Source organism: Ornithodoros turicata, chromosome 4, assembly GCF_037126465.1.
Source record: "Ornithodoros turicata isolate Travis chromosome 4, ASM3712646v1, whole genome shotgun sequence".
NCBI classification, from domain to species: domain Eukaryota; kingdom Metazoa; phylum Arthropoda; class Arachnida; order Ixodida; family Argasidae; genus Ornithodoros; species Ornithodoros turicata.
In genome coordinates, this window is record NC_088204.1 from 66,457,369 (window position 1) to 66,473,946 (window position 16,578).

The 16,578-nt window shown below is 44.4% G+C and overlaps 1 protein-coding gene across 1 annotated transcript in view; it reads left to right on the top strand.

Moving 5' to 3' along the window:
• The first annotated feature begins 8,340 nt into the window (after positions 1–8,340).
• LOC135393348 (uncharacterized) overlaps positions 8,341–16,578 on the top strand; it is a 119,432-nt gene continuing 111,194 nt past the window's right edge. Inside the window, exon 1 of the mRNA XM_064623818.1 lies at positions 8,341–8,651. Coding sequence (XP_064479888.1) covers positions 8,642–8,651 — 10 coding nt within the window. The 5' untranslated portion in view covers positions 8,341–8,641. The remainder of the gene's footprint in view (positions 8,652–16,578) is intronic.

A 16,578-nucleotide genomic window follows, 5' to 3' on the forward strand; every position in this document is an offset into this window, starting at 1 on the left:
CAGATAAGCCGCGGGCAATATGAGACGACTGATTTGTGAGACAAAGGAGACCATAGAGAAGGCCATAAACTTTGTGGTCCATACTACAGGGTCGGCATAGTGTACAGCAAAGGAGGTCAGCTCTAGAGTTCTACCAAGATCGGATTGTGCCCTTGATGGGAGTTTTTCATGGATTGATGGGTCAGTGGTCTTCCAGAAGACGTGAATCACTGTCACCACTTTCGTTAAAGCTGCTTGGGGGAATGCACCAGGAAGATCAGTCTACTCGAATGTGGACCCGTCCCTGCTACGCACTGTTCGTGCATCGGCAGGGCAGTGCTGTTCCAGAGACACTGTCGGTCCTTTCGTTAAAACCGGCGTATGGGAAAAATACCAGGAAAAAATAGTCATCAGATAAGCCGCACCGGTGGATAAGCTGCAGAGCGCCCGTGAGAAAAAAAAAATCACGCATAAGCCGCGGCTAATACGCGTGAAATTACGGTAAGTCGGGACTCTTCGCGACTTTTTAACCCCAAAATCAGCGACGAGTCCTGTAAAATCAAGTTCTCACATAAAATCCCCTTTCTATGCATAGCAATGACAAAGTATTCACTCTGCTGTGCGTTAGGGCTGTCCGATGACCGTTCTTTATGTACTTCAATTAGGAGAATGCGCGCGCTCACAAGAACTGTTGCTGACCATACGAATGACCATCTTAAGATTTGAAATAAAAACTTCCTTTACACCCTTCTCAATTATGAGCGTGTAAAGAAAATGTTCCCGGCTGTCCTTTGGAAAAATCTTCCCCATCTTGGAAAAACGTACATGCAAAGATATGGAATTGTACTATCTCCTCAGGAAAACGATAATCTAAAACTTCTTTGTACAACTCTGCTAGACAACACTCAGTCTTCCTGATCTCTTCGGTGTCAAGTAGTGCCTTGCAGACGATACTTAACAGATGACATGACCAATGTTGTTGTCTGCTATACTTCACCTCCCACTCCCGATATCTCGGCGCCGTGCGAATGACCAACATATGACGCAGCAAAATTTAAGTCCCGTCAGCAGCTTTTTACTTTTCCTCCACTACATGCACTTCCACTAACATTCTTCGGGAATGTCCCTCGTGTGAATACACGGTTATATAGTGCTTAAAAACACCGTGGATTAATTCAGATGGCATCCGGATTAAATTGAATAGCATCAGGATTTTTTCTGATGTCGCCCGGATTAAATTGAATGGCGGTTGGATTATTTCAGATGGCACCTGGACTAATTCAGATGGCACTTGGACTAAAATGGACGGGAAAAATTGTATAGTTCCAGCTCCATTGTTAGCAATATCATACAGCGCCAAGTGTAGCCATTGAATAATGCTCCCACGGCAACTGCTCTGCAGGAGCATCTTGTATCTTGATCTCCTGAACATCTCTGTACATCTTGATCTTCTTGTAACCGGCACTTTGGCCAGAACCTCAATTTATAGAACAACTACCATTTACAAAAAATAAAAATAAAATACTGCAGTGGTGGGGGCCCCCTTTAGGGGGGGGGGCGCCCGAGGAACGTGCTCCGGTTGCCCCTTCCTAAACCCGGCACTGACCGGAGTAACAGCTGGAGGGCATGCAGTCAGCTGTTGCGACATGCGTGCTGCCTCATTCGACCCGCAGTAAAGACGCCTGTGACGCATCGGACCCGGAGGTTCCCATGTCACGTGGCTCCAAGGCGCTCAAAGGCTGCGCGTGACGTCATGAACACGAGTCTCATTACATCTTTCCCTTTCCTGGTTCGTTGAAAATACGAAATGTATACAACCCTTTGTATCAGTTTGGATTCATGTTAATTATTTGGTAGAAAAAGGCGGTCACTTCCGATATTCAATGAATCAATATCATTTTGTCATTTAGAATGCTGACTGGTTCTGAGTGTGCTATGCGGCGACCAGCTCCGGTGGCGCAGCGGTAACGCGTGCGCTTGGAGACTGGGAGGTCCGCGGTTCGAATCCGCGGGCCGGCTGTGCCGTCTGGGGTTTTTCCTGGGTTTCCCTCATATGTGTAATAGGCGTGTGCCGGCACAGTTCCCCTGAAGTCGGCCCATGGACGCAGCTATCCTCCCCCCGAGCGGATTCCGCTCGGTCTTCTACTTCACCCTTTCCTCTCCTCACACTTATGCTGTTCATAATTGTCACAAAAAAGGCGTACGCATCCCGTTTTCAACAAATCAGGGCAGATAACTATATCATTGGAGATAATGGTTGGTTAGGAGCGTGCTATGTGGTGAAGTTCATTTTTAAGAGTGTAGTTACGAATTGTACGACTCGTACAGGTAAAGAAAAGCCCCAAGCTGGTCTTTCTCAATAATCTTGGTCACGGACCACTTGACCAGCAATGGATTACAGAATAAAAGTAATTTCCCCACCTCCGATTTCCAACGAATGATGCAGGTGTACGTTCATTCTGTATGGCGGTCGGTCCAGAGCATGTTATGCAGGGAAGTTTTCTGCTTGAGAATGTAGGCGTTGATCGCTTAACACAGCGAACTCCAACGTGATAGTATATACGAGGCAACTAAGAGTTGAAGCATTGAATTATAAGCACAATATAATTGAATTAAGCAATTAAGCACCTCTGGTTCCTTCACTTCTATGTTAATTGTATGTACTATATGAATGACTGAAATAAATAAAATGATCAATCGATTGATTGATCACCTACCTACCGTCTACCACCAACGAGCGGGACGCCTCAACGCGTTCGGCCATGCCGCTGGTATAGCAACTTAGCAAGCATTGCAAAAAAAAAAAAAAAATAATAATAATAATAAATAAAAGGAAAAAAAAAGCGAAAAAGGTCTTTTTGCTCCACGGCTCTTCAGCAATGAACTGGCATTGTTGCAGCGTAGCGGTCAAACCTTGCGCAGCCTAACGATGAAAGATGGAAGTCACTGAAAAGGTTAGCCAGCTGTAGGACTCGAACCCCCATCTTCTGGATTACCGGTCGGGGGCTCTACCAATTGAGCTAAGCTAACACCTTTTTCTTTTCCACCAGGTAATAACGTTTATTTACAAACATTAAAATAAGCTATGACTGTACAGTGTTAATGAGTGATGTATGATGAATGAATGGTGCACACCGTAGCATCCAAATACACAGAATACAAAAAAATACATGGTACACAACACACAGGTTACACAGGTCACATACAGAGAGTAAAAATTTACATACACACAGGATAGAAAAAAAATACACAGCATCCAAATACACAGAATACAAAAAAATACATGGTACACAACGCACAGGTTAAACACGTCCCACACAGAGATTAATAATTTACATAGAGGACAGCGATTCACACAGATGCTCTAACCACGGTGGTGCTTCCAAATGCTGCATGCAGCATAGCTTCAGCTGCGTTATTTCTACTTTAAAATACTGCATGGGCGACGCCAATGGCTCTTCATTTCTGTCTGCCATACGCAGCTTCCACAAGCAATACATAGCTATCAGCATGATAATATCGTAGCGTATATCTTCATTCGGATGTAAAGGTAGGAATCTGATTGTATGTGGGTTCAGAGAGAGGCGTTTATTCAGTACTTTAATCTGTATGTCGTCCCAGAAAAACTGTGCTTCCGTACAATCAAGAAAGATGTGGTCAACGGTTTCAGGGACTTTGCAAAACCTGCAGTTGGCAGACCATGGAACATATATGCCTTTCTGTTCCAACCATGCTTTCACAGAGAGCGTTGATGTATGAAGCTTGAAAAAGAATGTTTTCATATTCGGCTATATTGAGCTAAGCTAACACTTTTTTCTTTTCCACCTTTTATTAACAAAACACACAAGTACACACAGCTAACACACCTCCCCAGCAACTTCCAAGGGCGCATCCAGGCGCGGATCTAGGGGGGGCGGGGTCCAGGGGTCCGGACCCCCCTCAATTCCAGACTTAAACATAGGGTTCAATGAACCAATCCCAGCATGCACCTGGCACTTGTCGATAGCGGACCCCCCCTCCCCCCCTCGGAAAAATCCTAGATCCGCTCCTGGGCGCATCATCTGAAGGGGCCAATCAATCACTCTCTCTCATTCATCCCCCTTTCACTCTTACATTCTTCTCACTCATACACAAAATCATACGACGGGATCGACGCAAGCGGTAACTGTTGAACTTGAGAGAACATCAGTTCTCTCATGTCTAGACCAGTTTTCAACTTTTTTGCAAGCGAGTAGCCCTCCGCCCTTCTGAGTTTCAGGGGGATCCACTGCTGAGGAATGCCAGCCCACTGAGAACGCAGGTACGCACACAGGGAGAAAGCGGGATCGCCCTGTCTTGGCTGGAGAAAGTACGTGCCGCCGACGAGCGGCAGAAATTGGGCAATAGAGTGACGGAGACCTCCGCTGCGCAAGATACTTTAACACTTGAGTAAAAAACGGGTGACCACATTACCGATATTCATGGAAGATTACACAGTAATCGAAACAATAAACTGGTGTTTGGTGAAAACGACCTTTCTTTTTCCAAGTCACCGATACGTTGCGTTTTGCTCCTTTCTGAGCATATATACGACGTTGTACACGTTACATAGTACGAGCGCGGGTCGACACTTGATAAACACACAACTAAACACTTACCAAGCTCCGATGACTGCGCCAAACTTTTTTTCTTTTTTCTTCACCCACCCCTTTTTTGTTTATATTCGTACTGAAATTTGCTAAGCAGTTGAAATACGAAACCTCTGCCAACCTAGGACAGCTGTACCTGCATTTCTCCCTTATTTTTCGGTTCCTGATTGTTTTTGTACTAATCGTGAAGTTTTAACGCAGGACGCACGGCTGCATCTTTATCACTTTAAAACCAAAGCAAATCAACTTCTCTTTCTCGTTTTCTTCTCGCCTGTGCTGTGGATATTGTTGATTGTACTCATCAGAACAGGATAGACTTTCAAGATGTTCAGTCGCTTCGACAAAGCAATACACAGGTACAGACCATACACTCTAAGAACATGACTTTAGACAGAATGACGCTTGTGCAGTGACGTCACGTTTAGTCACGTGACATTGGAAAACATATTGCCGCACTGGAGTCAGTGCCGGATTTACAGTGGTGGGGGCCCGTGGCAGCCTGCTCGGTAGAGGCCTTTGCCTTCTGAGAACGGTTTGTGGGCGTTCATAGGGTAAATTGTGGTGCCCTCCTCAGAAGTGCTTGTCATGGTGCGACTACTGCCTGTGATATAGATGAAAACATTGCATGTACAGCGGTTGGTTCTTTTATTATCTTTCTGTTATCAAAAACAGTATTTTGCTGGTCAAGGCTAGATTATGCTACTAGCGTAAGTTGGCACTCTTCGCGACTTTTTAACCGAAAAATCAATGACGAGTCCTGTAAAATCAAGTTCTCACATAAAATCCCTTTCTATGCATAGCAATGACAAAGTATTGAATCTGCTGTGCGGTAGGGCTGTCCGATGACCGTTCTTTATGTACTTCAATTTGGAGAATGCGCGCGCTCACAATAACTGTTGCTGACCATACGAATGATCATCTTAACATTTGAAATAAAAACTTCCTTTAAACCCTTCTCAATTATGAGCGTGTAAAGAAACGGTTCCCGGCTGTCCTTTGGAAAAATCTTCACCATCTTGGAAAAATGTACATGCAAAGATATGGAATTGTACTATCTCCTCAGGAAAACGATAATCTAAAACTTCTTTGTACACCTCTGCTAGACAACACGCAGTCTTCCTGATCTCTTCGGTGTCAAGTAGTATCTTGCAGACGATACTTAACAGACGACATGACCAATGGTGTTGTCTGCTATACTTCACCTCCCACTCCCGATATCTCGGCGCCGTGCGAACGACCAACATATGACGCAGCAGAATTTAAGTCCCGTCAGCAGCTTTTTACTTTTCCTTCACTACATGCACTTCCACTAATATTCTTCGGGAATGTCCCTCGTGTGAATACACGGTTATAGTGCTTAAAAACACCATGGATTAATTCAGATGGCATCCGGATTAAATGGAATAGCATCAGGATTTTTTCTGATGTCGGCCGGATTAAATTGAATGGCGGTTGGATTATTTCAGATGGCACCTGAGACTAATTCAGATGGCACTTGGACTAAAATGGACGGGAAAAGTTGTAGTTCCATCTTCATTGTTAGCAATATCATACAGCGCCAAGTGTAGCCATTGAATAATGCTCCCACGGCAACTGCTCTGCAGGAGCATCTTGTATCTTGATCTCCTGAACATCTCTGATACATCTTGATCTTCTTGTAAGCGGCACTTTGGCCAGAACCTCAATTTATAGAACAACTACCATTTACAAAAAATAAAAATAAAATACTGCAGTGGTGGGGGCCCCTTTAGGGGAGGGGGGCGAGGCACGCGCCCCGGTTGCCCCTCTCTAAACCCGGCACTGACCGGAGTAACAGCTGGAGGGCATGCAGTGAGCTGTTGCGACACGCGTGCTGCCTCATTCGACCCGCAGTAAAGACGCCTGTGACGCATCGGACCCGGATGTTCCCATGTCACGTGGCTCCAAGGCGCTCAAAGGCTGCGCGTGACGTCATCAACACGAGTCTCATTACATCTTTCCCTTTCCTGGTTCGTTGAAAATACGAAATGTATACACCCCTTTGTATCAGTTTGGATCCATGTTAATTATGTGGTAGAAAAAGGCGGTCACTTCCGATATTCAATGAATCAATAAAGATATAATTTTGTCATTCTGAATGCTGACTGGTTCTGAGTGTGCTATGCGGCGAAGTATGCGGTATGCATGCAAAGCGGGTAAAGACGTTAGTGGTAGCGAAGGCACGTCGGGCTGTAGACTGGGATGTGGTGGTTCGAATCTTACCACCGTCTGTGCTGCCTGAGGTTTTCCCTGGGTTTTTCGGCAGGCTATCTAAGCGGATGTCGGCACAGTCCCCTTCCAAAAAAAAAAAAAAAAAAAAGAAAACATTTTGGCCGAGCAACGCTTATAGGCTCAAAGTTCGTCGTCAAACTCTTGTAGTTACGAATTGTACGACTCGTACAGCTAAAGAAAATCCCCAAGCTGGTCTTTGCCAATCATCTTGGTCACGGACCACTTGACCAGCAATGGACTACAGAATAAAAGTACCGTAATTTCCCCACCTCCGATTTCCAACGCCGATGGAGGTGTACGTTCATTCTGTATGGCGGTCGATCCAGAGCATGTTATGCAGGGAAGTTTTCTGTTTAGAATGTAGGCGTTGATCCATTAACACAGCGAACTCCAACGTGCTAGTAGACGAGGCAACTAAGAGTTGAAGCATTGAATTATAAGCACAATACAATTGAATTAAGCAATTAAGCACCTCTGGTTCCTTCAGTTCTATGTTAATTGTATGTACTATATGAATGAATGAAATAAATAAAATGATCGATCGATTGATTGATTGAAGGACGAATACAACACACAGGCCTCAGTTGCATACTTCAATTGAATAATGTCAGTTGAAGAAACCGCACCGGAGGGTGTGGGCTCACTGCTGGCGCCTCTTCTTTATTATTTATCCATTATTCAATTCAACGAACTGCATTGTGTGGCTTTTCATTCATATTATTGTCGCACAGCAGCCGCACACAAAAGAGTAATATACGTGACTTTATGTATTCCAAGAGCACACGTTTTGAGCACATCATGAGAACGAATTGAATTTATCGTTTTATTTCAATAATGTTATTTCATTGTAACGCTCTAATAAAACGCTATGATAGCGAACGCAATAATAAAGTAAATAATAAATAAACACCTCACTTGACCGAGGTTGTGAAACGAGAAAGTGAAAGGCGAAAGGAACAGGATGATTTCTAGGATACGGGGCTTCTATCCACAAGAAAATCCTGCGTTTTTTCCCCCTTCGCTTCCTAACTTACATAACATCCTTAATAATGAGAAAAACAAAAGAGATCAAGAGCTCTACAGTAAAAACTGAAAGAAGAAGCAGGTTTTCCGCATACAACAAAACCACCGGAACTCGTCCTTTTTTTCACACTTCTTATCCAATCGATAGATATGCAAATCATAAAACGGAAGTATCTCACAAACTACGCACGCTTGTGCTGGCAACAGCAGCACAAGAGGAGGACATTCCCAGCATGTGCCGCGGTTGTCCGCAAGAAACAGATATCCCTCGATCACGATAAGACATCACGAAACGACAGGAAAAGTCCCAACAGCGCCCTCCCATGTGCGAGGGTGTGACACAGTTTCTAGCGACTCGCAAAATGAGAGTCACTCTCTGAGGACCAGTCAGTGACCTAAAGCCATCCCACACCAAAGCTTCAACTGGCATTCAACACTCATCGTCAATTTCTAGCACAAACGTCGTAATACCGAAATGCCAGAAGCGGGAAAAGGCGGCACGAACAACTGTCGTCTGCTAACTGTTCTCTTTGTCGTCTGCTAATGGAGTTTGATTTGTTCTGACCGGCGTCTCTACAGTTTTCTGAGGCCGTCTGTGATGTGTTTGTGAATTTGAAAGTGTTTTTTTGCGCACGGATACAGTATTTCTGTGAGCGCACAGAAGCTTTTGGAAAGTACGTTTGCTTCGTTTGGACGCCGGGTGTTTCGAGTCACAAGGACGAATACGGTGCCTCCGAAAGCCCGCGCTTCAACTGTGAAAAATGGCTAAAGGTAAGGTAAATCTACCGTTCTTATCTTCGTCATCTTCAAAATCACCAGGTTCACGATTTATGCTGGGCCGTACAACAGCGACTTTCTTTGCACATTATTTACGTTAACTACGTCTAACAACAACATCGTTCTATGCTGACAGAAACAAGAAATGCTCTTACATTATCCTTATATAATATTAACATTTACTTTGTGATACCCGCATTTGTAACATCTCTCTTACGATCACATCGGTCTGCATGAAGGCATGCTTGACTTACTCCGTCATTCGATCGCAACCACAGCGAAATGAAAATTGCGTGATAAATTTCGCATGTTCCGACATCCATGTCTGATATTGCGCGACATCTGCAGCCTTGAAGGGACTAGACAATGATCGGTGACCTGAATTTAATTTCTATTAATGTCTTGTCTAGACCTTTCAACGCTGAACAGTTGTAACAAGCCTTCCGTGCGGGAATCTAATTTTGTCTCCTACAACGCGGTGGAAAGTTAATTGACGAAAAGCGTGTGACGTAATTGCTCGTAGAAGTGCATGACGAACTTAGCGAGCGGTATAGTCAGTATCGTGGATATGCATACGAAAAGGATGGCGACATGAAATTGTGAAGTGAGATGTGTAGGGGAATTGTTTTCTTATTGAGATATAGCTAGGAAGTGACTTTTCCGGGCTAAATGCGTTTCTCAGATTCGGGGGGGGGGGGGGTAAAAATCGGGCGCTATTTTTAAATCTGTAATTCGGGGAGAAATCGGGCGATAATTATGCCTTCGGGTGTTTTCGTTTCTCCTCTTGTCTAATCTCTCTTTTTTGTTCTTTTGTTGTTGTTTTTGCGAGATCGTGACCTTCCAGCGGTAATACCCGAAGGCATAGACAGTGTTGACACACTTGGGTGTATTGCTTGGAAAGTAAGTGACCCATTCTTACATGTGTTACACGTGACGACCTTTGCTCGTCTTCAGTGGAAACGTCACTTGAGGATTTCATAGTGACTGGAATTCGGGGAGAAATCGGGTTTAACCCGAATTGGTCGGAGGTCAGTTCGGGGGGGGGGGGGGAATAACCGGGCGGAATCGGGTTTAACCCGAAAAAGTCACTCCCTAGATATAGCCAAAGTCAGTGCCACCAGCAATGGGGTAGCGTATCGCCCCTGCCGATGAAACTCCCCATTAAATAAAAGTTGTTGTTGTTGTTGTCAGTCTAACTAAGCAGACTCTTATACATAAAGGGGGTGGCAACTCCAAATACAGCTGACATGAGAATATACATACAGAATACATACAGAATTTATACCGTGTGCCGACGTTTAACGTTTAGTGTTTATCATATCTTCCCGTCCCCTGCCTATGAAAATTTGTTGTTTCTTGAGATGGGGAGTTGCACGTCCTGTCCTGCTGTTCGTGCTTATCTGATAGGAAGTTCGATAAGAAAGAAGGCTGAAAACTGAGCGATCGGAATGAAAAGTGACATTTTGTACGGCTCGCGCAGAAAATGTCAGTTTTCATCCGGATGTGTGGAGCCATTATAGAACAGACTTACACTAATGACTTCCATTCTTCGAGATCAACTACACGTACGCCGTTTCGCATTTATACAGGGACTCAATTGTCATGTCCCGTGCCGGTACTCCCGTTCGTGGGTGCAGCTGTGCGGAGGCTAGCCTGCTGGGGGGCTGCCAGCATCCTCAGACCCTTTTTGTGGCACCTTATAAAGCTTCATATAAAATATTGAGTTTTTTTCTTAGAAGCGCGTTTAATTTTTCTTGGTGAAGTATACCGTAAAAGTTGTAATTTTCGTGAATTTCGTAACAGTTATTTTTCCCGAGTCGCAGGAAATATTGACGGGAAAGTATTAGGGCTGTGCGAATAGTAAGTTTAAAATCGGCGAAGCGAATAGTTACGTACTCTATGCGAATACGAAGCGAATAGCCATATACTGGAATTAAATATACGAATACTTATATAACTAAACCGAACATATACAACTCATAAACGGATATACAGCAAATACGTGTGCATGCGGACGTCCGTATGAAGCAGCATTTGTTTATATACACTCTCTTCTGGCGTTTTGGGGCGTATGAGTGCAACTTCGAAACTAGTCGAGTATATATTTAGATTTGGAAGAGACACCGCTTCGATTCGGAATTCCAGTACAAAATTCAATGTTCGATTCGGAGTTCCAATTCGAATGGGATACACGATGAATCGCTTCGATATTCGAAAAATCGGAATATTTCCACAACCTTGAAAAGAATACAAAAAAAAAAAAAAAAAACAGTGTGCAACGATTGTGTCTTACCTCGAACTCAATGGCAGAGTGCAATCTATGGTGTAGCAACACTTTAGTACACGGGTGCGGTGGTGGTCGTGATGGAACAGCTCGCCTATATATAGTCGACCACGCTGAGGCGCGGGCAACGTCACTCACTACTATACCGCAGGAGGCGTCCTGGGCCGACTTCACAGGGAACTGTGCCAACATTTAGCGCAGAGGCAACATTTGCACCGTTCACACCCATTCGAACATCACAGAATATTGCGCGAATTGGCGAAGCAACCCATGGCGAAACGAGATAGCGCGTTGTCCTAAAAGAGTGCGCTCTCAACCCGGATAAGGGGCTGAGAACAGTGATCGGCTTCTCTAGCGCACGCACATCGAGATTTCTTCTTTTTAAAGTCCCCAACAGGAAGAGGCCGCAAAAGAACCGCTACAACACGAACGCAACTACCTCACGAAGCAAATAATTCGCCCTAATCTTTCGGGGCCTAAGTAACCACCCGACACGGTCGTGCCGGATAAAAGTGCTGCGGTTACAGTACCTCATTTTCACCTTCTAGACGCCCGCGTTACGAGGCATACATAATATATCTTTCTTTCAGTGGGATCAACAACAACAACTTTATTTTGGCTTTGGAGAGTGGGGAGGTTCATCGCCACAGGCCTCTTCAGTGGGGTCTTCGTACGTTGGCACACGGAATAACATTATCACGCGTGCATTTCGTCATCAGCTTCGAACTTGGCGTTTAATATGGATCCATTCACCTATAGCAATAAGGCGCACTGAATATATAAAATGGCGAAACTTTATATTTTCTGCACTTTCACCTAGCAGTCTACTGTCTTGAAGTGCAAGCCACTACATGAAAGCTTGTGCACAATACACGTAGCTGAGCTTCCTAGTTTTTATTGTTATTGTGCCTGTATACCATTGACGACGTGATTTCAATTGTGGCATATCTCTCAGGTTACCTAAATGAGTAACAAACATCTTATTTTTAAATATTATCACAATATATGGAACAAATATAATATTTGTTATCGAATATCTATTTATATTAAAAATTTCGTGTACATGACATTCCTATAGCTTTTCATTTTTATCTAGGTATATATAGTATATCTAGATTACCCACTAGATAAACTAGTTTTTGTTAACTTTCTGTAACCTGTCGTCCTCGTCTTATTATTTTACTTTTATTCAACTTCGCAGCCGTCTGAGATCAACCTCTTTCCTAGTATATCTGGTATATACATGCCCCGTGTATGCCTATAGAAGGACATACAACAAAACTAATGTCTGCATACGTTTCAGACCCGCTGTTCCGCGAGCGAGAAGCGTTATTGTGCATGCCTCACTATAATCACGGCTATATTGATTAAAATTGAAGTTCGTAACTCACCTCCGACATGGTGAAGAAGCTGGACAGACGCCGGCCAGCGACAGTGGACGTCTGTCCAACGGCTGCTCCTCGGGAAGAGGGGGGGGATTTATTGGCAGAAAAAAGAAAAGAAAAAAAAGGAAAGGTCAGCCATACAGCACGTCAGCTTGCTACTCCCTAAACAAACAAAACAAAAGAAAGGAAAAAGAAATATAAACAAGAAAGAAAAATAAATAACAAAAAGACAAATAAATAAAATAAATAATTAAAAACAAAAAACAAAAATGGAAAAGACACTCGGCTCACAGGGAGCCCAGGAGGGGTCACGCAGAAAGCGGAGATCCGCTTTTGTGACACTCCACTGGCTGGATCCGCCAGGAGCGGTAGCGCTCCTGGCTTACGCTCTTGCAGTCTGCGTTACCTACAGGCTATAACCAACAGCAGCACCAGCGTATCGCAACTTTATTTTTGTAATCGACAATGAGTATTACTTCCACTTGATGAGCGTTACGTGGGGTTCTTGGCTCTCGGAGTGTATTTGTTGGCATATACGGATGATGTTCTTCAGAGTTTATCATATCTCTGTACATATCCTAAGTTGGGAGAAAAAGCCACAGCTTTGAAACACATATTCACAAACAAACATGCGCGCTTGTGCGACACGCCGACCGGTGAAGACCAGGCTCGAGGGTTCTTGAGCCAAAACGGAGGAAGGCGAATATCTGACCCGACTGCGGGATGGTCTGATTGTCCTCGATGTCGTGGGCTTGAGAAGAAGCTTGCGCTCCCGTAGCAGGAGGCAAAGTGACGTCCATCAGAACAGTGACTGGAACGTTCGGGTCACCAAATGTGGGAACATGTTCTGCCCACGGAACCAGACAAAGCGAACGCGTGTGCCTGATGCACGGCAACCGAACTAACCGCCCGTATGCCGCTCGGTTTTATTGAACATCAGGCATGATGACCGTTGCGACCTGACGCATCAGTGTCGCCCGAACCACACTCTCCCTCCCTCTCTCTCTCTCTCTCTCAGACTCTCGTCCCCTCCCCTCTCTCTCTCTCTCTTTCACAATTGCTTGGTCCCTGGCCAAATCCAGCCCACCAACGCCCTGCCCTCAAAGCTCCTTCGACCTTTTTTTGGATACCGACCGCGATCTTTATTGCGAAGGGGCTCATTATTTCATTACCCACATCACCACCAGCAAAGGGTATAGAGTATCGCCCCTGGCGATGAAACTCCCCATTCATCATCTCATAATATAATGTTGTCATTGTTGTTGTTGTTGTACCTCTAGGCAAGCATGGAGTTCACCACATCACACGCGGATGCTTCGCGAAAGACAGCTGTACGGTGAATTTTGTTCAGCAGCTATAGTGCCACACTAACTTGTCGCAGGGGTTGGTAACCCGCGATGCGAGGTAGTCACGACACCCCAAACAACAACAATAATAACAACAAATAATACCCTAGCCACACGGCAAACTTAACTCATTAAACGGAATGGCATTTACTTCACCTCCTAACCAACCATCATCTGCACTCTTAAAAATGAACTTCACCGCATAGCACGCTCTCAGCCAACCATCATCTCGAATGATATCGTTATCTGCCCCGATTTGATGGAAACTGGAGACGTACGCCTTTTTTGTGACACTTATGCTGGTCATAATTGTCACAGAAAAGGCGTACGCCTCCCGTTTTCGACAAATCAGGTCAGATAACGATATCATTCGAGATGATGGTTGGCTGAGAGCGTGCTATGCGGTGAAGTTCATTTTTAAGAGCGTGGAATGACATCGTTCTCTACCTCGATTTGTTGATTGATTGATTGATTGATTTTAAAAGAAAAAAATGGACCTCGATTTGTTGAAAACAGGTGGCGTATGTCTTTTCTATTACAATTATGTTCCGCATAATTGTCACAAAAAAAAGGCGTACACCTCCTGTTTTCAACAAATCAGAGGAGAGAACGATGTCATTCAAGATGATGGTTGGTTAGGAGGTGAAGTAAATGCCATTCCGTTTAATGCATAAAGTTTGCCGTATGGCTAGGGTGTTAAGTGATGACCATGTTGTAGGACGTTTCGCCGCCGAGACGGCACCAACCACTCAACCATCATACACTCTCAGAAAAAAGGGTGTGAGAAGGTACTAACTTCTATAGTTACCACCTACACTGTAAAAACAGAACTTCACCGCATAGCACGCTGCGCGCCAACCATTGTCAAGAATGATAGTGTTATCGCTGGTGATTGGAAGACCGAGGGGGGGCGTACGCCTTTTTGTGGCAAGTTTCATATATCCAAATTGCCATAAAGAGGCGTACGCCCCCCTCGATCTTCGAATCAGAAGCGATAACCCTGTCATTCGTGGCAATGGTTAACGCACAGCGTACTATGCGGTGAAGTTCTGTTTTTAGAGTGTACACTGTTAAAACAGAACTTCACCACATAGCACGCTCCTAGCCAACCATCATTCCGAATGATATCATTCTGTGCATCGATTTGTTGAAAATGGGAGGAGGCGCCTATCTGGGACAGATTATCTTGTCCCAGATGGGCGCCTCCCCCCTGTTTTGAACAAATCATGACACAGAATGATATCATTCGGAATGATGGTTGGCTAGGAGCGTGCTATGTGGTGAAGTTCTGTTTTAACAGTATAGGTCAACATACACTCTTAGAAATGAACTTCACCGCATAGCACGCTCCTAGCCAACCATCGTCTCGAATGAAATCATTATTTGCCCTGATTTGTGGAAAACGGGAGGCGTACGCCTTTTTTGTGACAATTATGAACCGCATAAGTGTCACAAAAAAGGCGTACGCATCCTGTTTTCAACAAATCAGGGCAAATAACGATATCATTCAAGACGATGGTTGGCTAGGAGCTTGCTATGCGGTGAAGTTCATTTTTAAGAATGCGTACCATGATTTGTTGAGAAAGGGAGGCGAAGCTGTGGTGCAGTTCAGTTGTAAGACTGTTCGCAGGGATGTCATGACATCACGGCAAACATCGTCGTCAGTGAGCCAGTCACTGGAGCGGTCACGTGTTTACGAGAACCAATAGCAATGACCGAGGCTCTCACCCCTACTCACAACAAAATAAATATATTTAAGTCGGACACAAAGCAATTGAATGTAAAAAAATAGTCGAAGCAGTGACACCGGAAGCTTGGATAGGACACTATACCCACAGGGAATAAACGTAAGAGCAGCTGTCCTATATAAAGGGTCACTGCATATGATATTCCACTCGAACTCCACCTCCAGTGTAAACTCCTCGCAGAAAAGTCAAAGTGACATTAATCTCCCGCTGCATAATACTCTTGAGCCACCATCCAACGGACAAGTTGACTGAACTCGCACGTGCACACCATTTTTAAATCTCTTAACCGCATTCATAATTCGCCCTGCGACTTCCGTACGATTTAGCTTAGGCATAGCACTACACAGTGCGTTTATATAGCCGCAAGTCTCTTTCGCTTCCTGATTATAGAGTTCACATCGTCTGTTTCCGTGAAATAGTCTTCCTCTAGATGACTGGCAAAACAAAGGTAGGGGCAGGTCGCATGTTGAGCCTTTTAAATGTCGTAAGACGGCAGATGACTGTGTTCATCAAGCATCGTTAGGCTAACGGAAGTGGTGAGGAAAAGCGACTGATCGTCATGGGTTGACACGCGTGGGGAACTTCCGTTAATGTTTCGGCGTGGTAGAAAATGTACGCGGTTCGTGACTGTCGTCTGCTCGAGTTTGCCGCTGTCGTCTGCTATCAATTGAGCGCTTTCGTGTGGTGAGAATTGTAAATTTCTTCTCTTCTTCTTTTTTTTTTTTTCACAAACTCGTTTCGTCTCGTGTTTAATGCTGTGACCAGCTGTCAGTAAACATTATGACGGAGTTCTAGTAGGGTGAATGTCAGGAAATGTCAGCAGGCGTCCTCGACGGGGAAAAGAAATAAGAGGTAAACGTATATAGGGCTCGCTTGTTCCTGTTATTTATTCTCGCGTCATTTCAGAGTGTTCGCAACTGTTCTACCAATTTGCTTGACAGACATTCTGGTATACAACCAATGTCGCAAGGAAAACAAGCGACTTCTTACAAGCTTATCTTGAACATAACATAACATAAACTCCAAGGTCGATTGCGAACACTGTCAGTAATGAGCAAACTGCAGTCTCTGCTCAACAAAAAGTAAAAGAAAAATGGAAGAGTCACGTGAGTGAACGTGTTCCGAACAAACGTCACCTGCCTAACATGATGAATGGTT